The 13,521-nt window shown below is 46.3% G+C and overlaps 1 protein-coding gene across 4 annotated transcripts in view; it reads right to left on the bottom strand.

Annotated features, from left to right (window-relative positions):
* The window catches only part of piezo1 (piezo type mechanosensitive ion channel component 1 (Er blood group)), a 423,492-nt gene that overhangs the window by 75,536 nt on the left and 334,435 nt on the right, over positions 1–13,521 (bottom strand). For 3 of the 4 annotated variants that reach the window (XM_072518003.1, XM_072518005.1, XM_072518004.1), the window contains exons 31-34: positions 11,189–11,260; positions 4,904–5,004; positions 2,802–2,922; positions 224–304 (exon numbers count right to left, since the gene is read on the bottom strand). In XM_072518003.1, coding sequence (XP_072374104.1) covers positions 224–304; positions 2,802–2,922; positions 4,904–5,004; positions 11,189–11,260 — 375 coding nt within the window. The remainder of the gene's footprint in view (positions 1–223; positions 305–2,801; positions 2,923–4,903; positions 5,005–11,188; positions 11,261–13,521) is intronic. The other variant, XM_072518006.1, reaches the window with a different exon arrangement.

Here is a 13,521-nt window from a genome sequence, read left to right as displayed (position 1 = left end):
ATAGGGGTTTAGCATAACTTCCTTGCTTCGTGACTTCATTTCTCCATTAATAATGCCAAGGATCCCATATGCTTTATTTTAACAGCCTACCTATTTGGCAATATAGAGAATTATGCCACATGGAGCCTCTGGACACATTTTACTGGGTACTGAATTCTTATCCAATTTCTTGGATACTGTCTAAACTGCTAAAACCAGGAACCCTTGTGAAATTTCTGCTTACTGTGTGTTTTTTCTTCTTCCTCCTTCGCATCATCTGGAAAAGACGTTTCCTGTAGTGACACTTCTGGTCCTTCTGTTTCTCCTGGAAGGTGCAAGTGAACATTTACACATAATTGGGACTTTTCCTACTGAAACACGTACAACATTAACGAGTTACTGTTAATAACAGCTACAAAAGGTTATGCAATGTCAATAACAGAAACTACTGATCTTCTTACCTCAACTTAGGGACATTTTGTCAAGAGTTGTGCCCTAGCATCAAAAGTGATAAAACATACGTGTTCACGTTATAATTTCTGGTTTGTATTTTGCAAAACTCTCACTACAATGGTTCCTCTACCCTCACCTCGCTAACACCGACTTACAATCACACTTCTCTTTACATCTGGTGATGATTTTATATATTGAATGGGGTAACCAAGCCCATTGGGAACAGGCAGGGTATTGAGCTGAACGTACTTCCTATGAAAAAATAGGAAAATCCTGGAATAGCACAATTCTGAAGCACAGTGTTTCCATGGGTTCACAGACCTGCTGTGTATTTCATGCTTATTTCTAAATATTCCTCCTGCCTCTAACCAAAAGCAAAGGGAGAAATATCGGAGAACAGCAAGGGAAACGTTTATCATTAGAGAATACACAGCCCAATTTGAATTGAAATGTTTGTCCACTGATTATCGAGAGTTGTATTCTGAACACTTACACAAATATAACAATGTTTATATAAACCAATAAAATAGAAAAAGGTCCATCCATTTAGAAATAAGTATAGGTACACAAACAGTCTAATGTCCACAGCTTAATTGAGACAGCTTTTTAAACGTTTTATACATAACTACCGACTGAGTAAACAGATCTCCTCAATAAATGTAAAAACATGATGGCCATAATTCATCATTAATCAGATATTGTGGCAGTTTTAATGAATGTATTAATACACAAAGGTGGCAAAGAATTCTCGGATAACTAAGTACAGGCCTGACCATCGACCAGAGCATTGGCTTTGGTGATCTGCCAACCTGGAGCCGAGGCAACAGCATCAGAGCGTGCCGGTCATGGCTGGTTCCTTCATTTGAATGACGTTGGCTGGCACCCATGCTCCCTTGTGTGATTCTCATGTGCCTCCTACATCAAGGGAGGCTGGTGAAGTGGCACCAACCAGCTACCCATCGCCATTCCAGGGTCACCCACCTTCAAATTACATTTTCAAGAAGCTCGTCTCCCCCATTCATCAGAACACAAGATTTGATGCGATTTTTAATAATCTGGGAAAAGGCATCAGTTGGGAGGAAGGTACATTTTTATTTTCTCACTGGATCAGTCATCCAGTGGATCCTTGCGAGGGACCAAGACAACCCAAGCCTATGAGACATCTGCCTTGACTATGCCGCACGAGGACTGTATAGGCTTTTTTGAGTATAATACAGTTTTGTCCAAAACATGGTCCTGAGGAAACTGGCAATGAGGGCAAGGATCCTTCATATTCAGGAGCCAGTACATTCAGGTCTTAGTTTATTTCCAGGACCTTGTTCCATACCCTATTTGCCAAATGATGGGAAGATGTGGGAAAATGTGTGGAAACTTGAGCCCCACATATTTAATGTTAGACAACGAACATTATAATGTTCACACATTTAAATTTAAATTATGCTCTTCAATCTAGATAGCAAGAGGAAAAATGCCACAAACAAATTTTTAGACAGCAAGTTTTTGTTCTTGTGTTATTATTCTACTACTGATCGTTCATATCAATGTACATATTTTACAAATATATATCTACTTTTGGTCTGATATTGTACCTGAGCTCAGAGATTGGTCTGTACATAGCCTCCTTTTTGGGATCTACTTGGGTAACTAAGATCCCAATGCAGTGAGCAAGAAGCACACAATGAAAGTGTGCCACTTTCCATATTGGATAAAGGCAAAAACTGTGTCCTTAATCATGCCTGTAGCAGGTATTATGCCCTTTGTATGTGTTAATAATGGGTCCGAAACCCTATTTGAGGTCTTCTATTCAAAATGCATCTGCTCTGAGGCAGTGCCAGCATCTCCCGAGAAAACCAAAGCAAGAGGTTGCCTGACGGGCCCAATTAGGAAGACAGATGACGTAATTGAATATGAAGCTGGAAGGAGTACATGTGCTCCTCCTGGCCAAACATTAAAAGGGGAGCATTGTGTCTGCTCACCAGCCCCATGGTTTCCAATCACAGTCTTCCTCACTCCCAGACATGATCCCCAATCTCCTGGCCTCCAATTACAAATTCCAATATCCCTCTTTCCCATTTGATCCCACAAACCCTTACTTACGGTCGTGCTTGCTGTGGCCTGATTTTTCATTACATTCAGACCCAGGATCAATTTCTGGGCACCTCCAATCTCACCTTTCTGATACACAGGTGGATCGCTGGAAACGCCCCCTCTCTCCCCACCAAGCAAAAGGTGAGCATGTCTGAATTTCTGGGCCATGATCTGCTACAGCAAGAGTAGTTATGAAAAAAATATGTGTATATAGGAAGTGACATTGTTTAATGTTACTGCGGGAACAAACAGGACCCTGAACACTCAGATTACAGCATTACCTGCTTTCTGCAGTCCCTTACACTTCGTTTGACCTTGCTGAAACTTCTCAAGTTGCCTTTTATCTTCATTTCTTTTCTTTACTGCCAATTTTGCATTTGTTACCCAGGCTTGGTACGCGAACTAAACAAATCACAAAGACATAAGAACACTCATTATTAACTAGTTACTGCTCACTCTATATTGCAGATCGTATACTAAAAGCCTGCATTTATATAGCACCTTTCCGTAGAAAGTCCCCCACAATGGTTCACAGAGCAGGAGGGAGAAAGGGAAAAAAGAACAAACAAGAACAAAGAAATGTACAGCACAGGAACAGGCCCTACGGCCCTCCAAGCTCGTGCCGACCATGCTGCCCGTCTAAACTAAAATCTTCTACACTTCCTGGGTCCATATCCCTCTATTCCCATCCTATTCATGTATTTGTCAAGATGCCCCTTAAACGTCACTATCGTCCCTGCTTCCACCACCTCCTCCGGCAGCGAGTTCCAGGCACCCACTACCCTCTGTGTAAAAAAAACTTGCCTCGTACATCTCCTCTAAACCTTGCCCCTCGCACCTTAAAGCTATGCCCCCTAGTAATTGACCCCTCTACCCTGGGGAAAAGCCTCTGACTATCCACTCTGTCTATGCCCCTCATAATTTTGTAGACCTCTATCAGGTTGCCCCTCAACCTCCGTCGTTCCAGTGAGAACAAACCGAGTTTATTCAACCGCTCCTCATTGCTAATGCCCTCAATACCAGGCAACATTCTGGTAAATTTCTTCTGCACCCTCTCGAAAGCCTCCACATCCTTCTGGTAGTGTGGCGACCAGAATTGAACACTATACTCCAAGTGTGGCCTAACTAAGGTTCTATACAGCTGCAACATGACTTGCCAATTCTTATACTCAATGCCCCGGCCAATGAAGGCAAGCATTCCGTATGGCTTCTTGACTACCTTCTCCACCTGTGTTGCTCCTTTCAGTGACCTGTGAATCTCTACACCTAGATCTCTCTGACTTTCAATACTCTTGAGGGTTCTACCATTCACTGCATATTCCCTACCTGCATTAGACCTTCCAAAAAAACTAAGGGGATAATCAAGCTGAGGAGGGAGACTTCCGAGGAGACCAAAATCACGAATAAAATGAAGAGTTTTTGCAAAGGATTTTAATAGGGAAGAAGTGGAGAATCTCAGGGGGAGTTATCAAGAATACAGTCAAGATAGATCATGGCTCTGGCTCAATAGTGAGACAAAGAGAAGGGAGAACCACAGAAGATTAGAGTCCGGAAACACTGAAGATAATGTAACAGTAGAGGGGATTGTAGTCGTAGGATGGTTGAGGCCATGAAGCATTTGAAGGCGAGAATGAAGATTTTAAATTTAGTATTTGGAGCTATAGAGTACATTTATGAAGAGAGTGGTGACAGTAACTGAGGTTAGTGCAAAACAGAATCAAGGGCTGGGGTTTTCCAGCCCTACCTGCCACCGGCATCTTCCAGGCCCCTCAAAATATCAATGGATGTTTGCCTTGGCCTGGCGCATACCTTGTGGCAGATCCCGCCATGGCAGGACCGGAAAACAGAGTTTTGATTAGGTCCAAGTTCATGGAATATGGTGGGTGTGAAGCCAGGTGGCTGATTTAAGTGGCTTTTAAAAGGTAAAAACAGCCTTCTCAACGTGTCTGCCATCTTCACATGTTTGTGCACACACTCTCCCAGGTTGTATTTGCTTATTCACTGATGCATTATCACTGATAAACTCACTGCCCCACTCTGCTTGCCATGACCCAATTCTGGGTTCAGATATAAAGAATTTTTAAAATATCCCTCAAGTTGGCAATGTTGTTGTTCACAGGTGATCACCAATGTTTTGGAATCAGACTATGATGGGATGTGAAAAGTGACTCACGTTGACCATCCAATGTTTCCCTTCTCTCTGTGAAGCAGCAGCTTGCTATAAATTTAGCATCTCCTCAAGCCAAACAATAAATGATCAAAAATTGCCATTGTGGGAGTTACCCTGAGTCCTACCATTCAACAATACAATGTATTAGCACACCAAAACCCTGTGCAATAGTCTTTTAGGATGAATTCATGTTCTCTATTGTTTTACCAGTACCTGGAATGCACTTGGTTTAGGTGGTCGCTCTTCCTCCTGCACACTTTCTTCATCTTCTTCACTGTCCGACTCAAACAAGTAATAATCGCCTGACTGAAGCACTGCACAGATACATTTGAGAGAAAGTCACATATTTAGCTTCAAAGTCATAACTCAAGTGTTTAAAAAATGCAGCAAATACAGAATTCTGAATTAAGTTATTGAAGAAACCAGAATTTAAAATGACAATGACAATAAATTAGTTATCTCATAAAGTAACAATCATTAAAACATGGGGCTCAATATAAAAACAGAGGACTTAGGAGCAGGAGTAGGCCATTTATGCCTATGAGACTGCTTTAACATTGATATATCAATTATAGAATATCTTCTTGTTCCTTTTAAACATTGGGGCACATACCATTACAAATCGACATCCATGTATAAACCACACCATTAAAAATCGACATCCATGTATAAACCACACCATTACAAATTGACATCCATGGATGAACCGTACCATTAAAAATCGACATACACGTATAAACCACACCATTACAAATTGACATCCATGTATAAACCACACCATTACAAATTGACATCCATGTATAAACCACACCATTACAAATTGACATCCATGTATAAACCACACCATTACATGTATAAAACTCTATATATCTCAGTGATCAATAAATTAGTTATTAACCGGCTAATTTGGACAGGCATTTTGTACCTGTGAAGAGTAAATTACACACAGGTAATGTAAGATAATAGGTGTCTTTGTTCTGATTGTTTTGATGAAAGGCCGTGGTCCTGAAAGGTGGGGCTAGATTTTCAAGAGCCTGTGGAGGCAGCACTTAGGTTGGGGGGCTGTTGAGCAGAAAATGTTTGGGAAACCTCATTGGATTAGCTCATGACACATTCTTACCTGCATCTAATTCTGCAGGAGTAACAGTGGGACTGGTTACCCAACTGGCTGCAGTGGGCGGCCTATTCAGCTCCTTCAGTATTGAAGTAAGGGCACTGGATTTTCTAGCCAGTATAAGGAATACTCATATCATCAGGAGGCCTCATATGAAACAGGGGTGGCCTCCCAGTGGCAGGCCACATTGTCATTGGAGAGTCTTATTCAATGGGTAAGACATCGGCTGCAGTGCCAGTTATTGCATGGACTTTCTCCATCCTGACCGAAGATCCTAACCCACTTTGATCCTTATTTTCCTCCTCTGTTGCTGACAACTAGGAATGGAGATGCTCCTATCTGCTTCAGCAGTGCCCACCGGTGACAATGAGACTGCTGATCTGTCGGTGCTGGAGGGCATCCTATTGGCCTTCTTAGCCTCAGGAGCCCACCAGATCACTGCCCTTGATCGGATGGAGATCCCAGAGGCAGCCTCTTAATTGACCAACATCATGAAAATCTCTTCCAAGTCCCACCACCGGCAGTTCCGGGTTCCTCACCTGGATTTCAGCCCGGCTTTGGAATTGGGACCTTGGAGGATACATTCAGCTCATTAGGGCTGGTTTAGCTCAGTGGGGTAGACAGCTGGTTTGTGATGCAGAACAAGGCCAGCAGCGCAGGTTCAATTCCCGTATCAGCTGAGGATTCTCCCTCTGTGTACCCGAACAAGCGCAGGACTGTGGCGACTAGAGGCTTTTCACAGTAACTCCATTACAGCATCAATGTAAGCCTACTTGTGACAATAAAGGTAATTTTAAAAAAAATAAAGCTTAGGGGTGGGATTCTCCGACTTCCCGCCGGGCCGGAGAATCTCCGGCCCCTGTTTTTCGACGGGGGCGTGAATCGCGTTGCGCCGGTCGGGGGCCATTGGCAGCAGCCCCCCGGTGTTTCTCCGCTCTGCGATGGGCCGAGTGGCCGCCCGTTTTCAGCTGGTCCCGCTGGCGTAAATCAAACCAGGTCCGTACCGGCGGGATCTGGCTCTGCGGGCAGCCTGCGGAGTCTTCGGGGGGGGGGGGCGCAGGGGGATCTGGCCCTGGGCGGCACTCTTTCCTTCCACGCCAGCCACTGTAATGGTCCGCCATGGCCGGCGCGGAGAAGAACCCCCCTGCGCATGCGCTGGGATGACACCAGTACACGCTGGTGCTCCCGCATGCACCAACTCCCGCCCGGCGGAGGCCCTTTGGCGTGGCACCAAACCCGCCGGCGCCGGCCTAGCCCCTGAAGTTGCAGAGGATCCGCACCTTCCGGGCGGCCCGACGCCAAAGTGGTTCACGCCGCTCCTCGGCACCAGTACGGCCCGCCCCGCCGCTTAGGGGAGAATCCCGCCCTAGTTTCTCTTTCCAGAGTTTCTGGCTTCCTGCTGAGCATTGCGATCTTTTCCAATTCTTTAAAATTTCCAGCATCTGCGGTATTTTATATTGATGTATTACAACAGTGAGGCATGTATTGAAGATGCACTACATGTTTGAGGGCATGGAGCAGGCTATTTCTGCCTGTAGATTTGAGCTGATCAGTGGGCTGGGCATGTCCATGACACTAAATTTGTACAAAAATCTCTGAAAAATAGATCAGTACTGCACATGTCAAACGTCATGTATTTACATACAGGCACAGTGATGCTTTGAGATCCAGTGGAAAACTGAAGAACTGCTATATGTGGAAACAGAATCAGCCAATAGAAGTGAGATTGTGGTTCCAAATGTTCGACATACAATAAGGGTTTAAGACAGTCTAGGTAACTGATGAAGGATGTTAGAAAGTAGTTTCTGAATTAGAAGAATTCAACTTGCAAACAGACAGTTATGTTCTGTAAAAAGAGATAATACATATACACACACACTTTGCACATATACATTCATATATACATAGTGTATGTATAAAATACACACGCATATATTATTCGAATATACATGCATAATATATATATATGTATATATACGCACACATATACTGAAAATAATAACAATAATAGTCTTTATTGTCACGAGTAGGCTTACATTAAGACTGCAATGAAGTTACTGTGAAAATCCCCTAGTCGCCACATTCCGGCGCATGTTACGGGTACACAGAGGGAGAATTCAGAATGCCCAATCCACCTAACAGCACGTCTTCTGGGATTTGTGGGAGGAAACCGGAGCACCCGGAGGAAACCCACGCAGACATGTGGACAACGTGCAAACTCTGCACAGACAGTGACCCAAGCCGGGAATCGAACCGGGGACCCTGGCGCTGTGAAGCAACAGTGCTAACACTGTGTTAAATATTGAAGAGGAGTAATGGTGCACTTAAAAAAGAAACTAAATAGTCCGGGTCGGCTTACATTCACAAAACGTGTCTGATGTTGTAGCCAGTTAAAATGGCTAACTCCCGATTAGAATGGCCAAACCCCAATTTAAAATGGCGAACGGAAGAGGCTGATGGGAAAATCAGCCACCAGGACTCAAACAGGCAGCTGCAGGCAAAACTGTGTATTCGCCTCTGGGGAGGCCAGACCGAATCGATACCTACAGCCATCAACACAACAACACACCAGCCATCTGCATAGTAAGTAGCAATCCCCGGGAACAATGGGCGTCATTCTCCGACCCCCCAGCGGGTCGGAGAATGGCCGTTGGCCGCCGTGAATCCCGCCCCCGCCGGTTGCCGAAGTCTCCGGTACCGGATATTCAGCGGGGGGCGGGAATCGGGCCGCGCCGGTTGGCGGGCCCCCATGCTCGAGTCTCCGGCCCGAATGGGCCGAAGTCCCGCCGAGAAATTGCCTGTCCCGCCGGCGTAAATTAGAGTACCTATTTACCGGCGGGACAAGGTGGCGTGGGCGGGCTCCGGGGTCCTGGGGGGGGGGGGGGCGCGGGGCGATCTGGCCCCGAGGGGTGCCCCAACGGTGGCCTGGCACGCGATCGGGGCCCACCGATCCGCGGGCGGGCCTGTGCCGTGGGGGCACTCTTTCCCTTCCGCCTCCGCCACGGTCTCCACCATGGCGGAGGCGGAAGAGACTCTCCCCACTGCGCATGTGCGGGAAACTGTCAGCGGCCGCTGACGCTCCCGCGCATGCGCCGCCCCGACATGTCATTTCCGCGCCAGCTGGCGGGGCAACAAACGCCGTTTCCGCCAGCTGGCGGGGCGGAAATCCCTCCGGCGCCGGCCTAGCCCCTCAATGTTGGGGCTCGGCCCCCAAAGATGCGGAGCATTCCGCACCTTTGGGGCGGCGCGATGACCGTCTGATTGGCGCCGTTTTGGGCGCCAGTCGGCGGACATCGCGCCGTTTCCGGAGAATTTCGCCCAACATGCTACAAATTAGACACACAAAGCCAACCCAGACTTTTCGGCGCCAGCAGGAGCCTACACAAAAGAGAGGTGAATGACCAGCTCGAAACCGCCCATCGGTCAGGGAATCGCTCCAGCATTGGAGAATATCCAACCAAGTGATTGGGACGAAGTCCAATCACTTGGAACCAGGTACAGGGTCCGCCCCGAAAGGCAGGAAGCCCCTGGGGACTATAAGAATAGAGTCCAAGGTCAAATTGAGCTCTCTTCTCCTCTCCGCACCCGTCGAGACCCTTCTGCTGACCTTCTACAACAGCCGCAAGAACTGCAAGTCTTACTCCAACGCTCGCTACGAGATAGGCACTCCTGACTATCGACCTGTACCCGCTTTGAATCCCGCAGGCTCAGAACCCATACGAAAGACCATTCGTTTCCCTGACCTGGTGGGCCATTTCCAAAGTTAAGTATTGGCCTGTTAGTTGTAGGAAGTAGCTTAGAAGTAGAATTAATGTATAAGTATTGATTACTGCATATAATAATTGTGCGTTGATTTAACTCTTACTAAGCGGTGTGTTGGATTATTGACCATTACTCGGACTTGAACCACGTGGCGGTATCAGAAAGATACCTGGCGACTCAAGAGCAAAGGTGATAGAACAAGAGCAATTAAACTAAGGCTAAAACGAGCAACGATGTATACAATCTGGGGCGGGATTCTCCGACTCCCCGCCGGGTCGGAGAATCACCGGGGGCTGGCGTGAATCCCGCCCCCGCCATGTCCCGAAGTCTCCGCCACCAGAGATTTGGTGGGGGAGGGAATCGCGCCGGTCAGCGGGGGTGGGAATCGTGGCGCGCCGGTCGGTGGGCCCACCCCCGCCGATTCTCCAGCCCGCGATGGGCCGAAGTCCCGCTGCTGGAATGCCTGTCCCGCCAGCGTGGATTAAACCACCTTTTGAACGGCGGGACAAGGCGGCGCGGACGGGCTCCGGGGTCCTGGAGGGGGGGGGGGGGGGGGGAGGAGATCTGGCCCCGGGGGGGTGCCCCCACGGTGGCCTGGCTCGCGATCGGGGCCCACCGATCTGTGGGCGGGCCTGTGCCGTGGGGGCACTCTTTTTCTTCCACCTTCGCCGTGGTCTTCACTATGGCAGAGGCGGAAGAGACCCCCTCCCCTGCGCATGCGCGGGGTTGATGTCAGCAGCTGCTGACGCTCCCGCGCATGCGCGGACCCGCGTCGCTGGTGAAGACCTTTCGGCCCTGGCTGGCGTGGCGCCAAAGGCCTTTCCCGCTAGCTGGTGGAGCAGCAACCGCTCCGGCGCGGGCCTAGCCCTTCAAGGTGAGGGTTTGGCCCCTAAAGGTGCAGAGACTTCCGCACCTTCGGCGCGGCCCGACGCCGGAGTGGTTCCCGCCACTCCATCACGCCGGGACCCCCCGCCCCGCTGGGTAGGGGAGAATCCCGCCCCTAATGTCAGTTTTTAAAAAAATAACAGTTGTTTTATTCAACGGTTATTGTGGTCTTTTTTCAGTGTCGCAAAGTTAGACTGGTTGTCTGACCGATACCAGTGATACTGTGGTTTCATGGAAGTCAGATCAGCCACGCACTGTTCATGATTATAGATTCATTTGTTCACATTGAGCTCTATAACATGAATGGAGAAGAGAATCACCGCAAAACAGATAAAGAGAATAGGCGATAATGAGATGGTGATCATCAGGAAAAACGAGGAAGGAATACGAAGCAGCAAACAAAAGGAAAGAAAAGGAAATATCTCTCAATCAATTGGGCCATTTGGTTAGACAAATATAGCAGAATTTCTAAATATTTCAAATGACCCAAGAGGAACAATCCATTGATCATAAACTATTTGTAGGGTATGAATATAAAATACACTTTCAATGTTTGTACAAGGTCAAGAAACCTAATTACCAAATTTAAAGCAATTATACCGCCATGTGCTCATCAAATGTGCCCACAATATATTCCTGGCTTAAAAGAAACACAACGGTTGAGGATTCGAGGCAAATGACAAAAAAAGCCAGCTTATACCAAAAATGACATGGAATAGTGGACACTTATTAAATACCTTTGGCATGGTCTACCCAGGGATTCCACCATTTCTTTTTCTCTTGGGACTTCTCTTTCGTCGCACCTTGCTCTGTCACATGCAGGAATACAAGCATGTTGTTTCCACATCAGGATCTCCATACAAAATTGCAGCTTTCAATATCAGTTACTTGGGTAGATTTGTTGTGTCAATTCCACCACAGCAACATTACAAAAAGAGCAACACGATAAAGCAAATTTACTGGTAGTGCAGGCTTGGAAAAATGTTGTTGTGGTAGCATAAATCCCAACTGAAGATGATTCACGTAGTTTCAAGTAGTTGGTAGAAGCATTGCATGAAGTATTTAAGGCCGTCAATGCACTTTGTCAATTTTAGTTTGCAGCTATCAAGGATCTCTGCCTCAGCAGGTAGTTATCCAGGCATGCAAAGTCAATAAAAATCGTACAAACAGATCTAATCAGTACTACATCATCAGCCTTTGGTTTTAATATATTCAGCGGCTGCACAATGCCAAACAACACAGCTCACACAACATCCAGACAGAAGGTTAGCAACTAGTGGCAAACGCACACCAATTTATGATCAGAACTGTCACTCTTTTCACGCAACAGAAGTACAGAGCATGACACAAAGCAACACATTCACCTCCTCCTGCAGGGAGGGATGCATCCAGAACCATCATCACTGGGTGGATGTTAGGACTGACATTTAGGAAATAAACAAAGTATCATGTACATTGTTGTGAGTAACATAAATATCAGAACTGTTACTTTCAATGATTGTTACCTGGCAACTTCTCCACATCTCTTACCTCTCTCCATGTTCGTGAAATGTACATTGTTACCACGTAACCATGAAAGCAGGGCATTAATCAGCAGCAAGCCTTTTACCTACACTGATCTGAATGGGTTGCCCTCCTCATTTTCTTCAGCGAAGTGAGTCATCTCAGTCCCTCATCCATTGGACAGCTCAACTAAGATTCAAAATTCATCTGGTGGAAGGAATTTTAAGGTTCGAGGTATTGTTTGGGTTTTTACGATTCTGTGCTTCCCATTTGGTGATATTTGAGTGACGGTAGGCATTGTCCCTAAGTGACAGAGTGTGTGAGCAGACACATGGAACACTGTGGCGTTCTGGTCTCTATACTACAAAAGTATTGGATAAAGTATACATTTTGGAAAAAACACAGGACTTTACCAGAATTGAGAGCATGCAATGATCAGGAAAGATGTGGTAGGCGGGACTCTTTTCTTTGAGAATGAGCTGGGACGACAAAGAAACCTGTTATTGGTCTAAAATGAAGGATTTTACATGGTGGAGGTGGGGAAACTGCTCCCATTTGTGGCGGGCAAGTCCAGAACACAAAGGCTTAAAGTCAAGGCGCCACTAAAGGGCCAAATAGTGAATTTAGGAGGAGTTTCTTTACAGAGAATAGAACGTGCTGCCACATGGAATGGTGGAAGCAAATAGTATTGAAGAGGAGGTTTGATGCATGCACGGGGTAAAGGGGTATTGATACAGAACTTGGGTGGGAAGAGATAATTAGAGTGGGAGGAAGCTCATGCAGAAAAGCAACACTGGCATGGATCAGCTGGACTGAATGGTCTGTCTTTTTACTGCAGGTTCCAAGTGAGTAATTCTGTGCAGGTACATCTCTGCATAGAAAGAATTATTTTACAGTGCTCCAGCATGATAATAACTAGGAGTTCCATTAATTTCACAGTTTACATAAATATGGACTTTCCACCAGCAGTTTTCAATTTAAGTTGATGTAGTTTGTGGCATTGGTTTGCACCAAGGTGTATCCCTATTCTCACTGTTCAGATTTGCCTACTAAGAATGGCAATTCAAGTCAGATACCAGAGAGTTGCTGGTATCGATGTAACCATCACCCGTAGTAAGGTGAGGATAAAAAGAAGAGAAGATTGGAGATAGGAAAACCTGTCCATTGTTTGTTCTGTTTTGTATCCGACGGCTCTGGCACTTTTATCCTCCACAAACAACGGCAGGGTGGCAGAGGTAAAAGAAAAATAGAAGCAGTGTATAAAAATGCAAGGGAAATTAAACAAAACTGTTAAGGAACATAAAAGGTCAAAAGAAAATGAGTAGATAGATTGAAGAGGTTGGGACTGCTCTCCTTGGAGCGAAGAGGCTAAGGGGAGATTTGATAAAGGTATTCAAAATTATGAGGGGGCTGGGCAGAGCAGATAGGGAGAAACTGTTCCAGTTGGTAAAGGGATCAAGAACGCGAGGGCACAGATTTAAAGTGATTGGCAAAAGAATCAAATGCGATGTGAGAAAAAAACCTTTTCACGCAACAAGTGATTCTGGTCTGGAATGCACTGCCTGAA

This window comes from Scyliorhinus torazame, chromosome 10 (genome assembly GCF_047496885.1).
Source record: "Scyliorhinus torazame isolate Kashiwa2021f chromosome 10, sScyTor2.1, whole genome shotgun sequence".
Taxonomy (NCBI): Eukaryota; Metazoa; Chordata; class Chondrichthyes; order Carcharhiniformes; family Scyliorhinidae; genus Scyliorhinus; species Scyliorhinus torazame.
The sequence above is the reverse complement of the archived record's forward strand: the minus strand, read 5'-3'. Positions and strand labels throughout refer to the sequence as shown.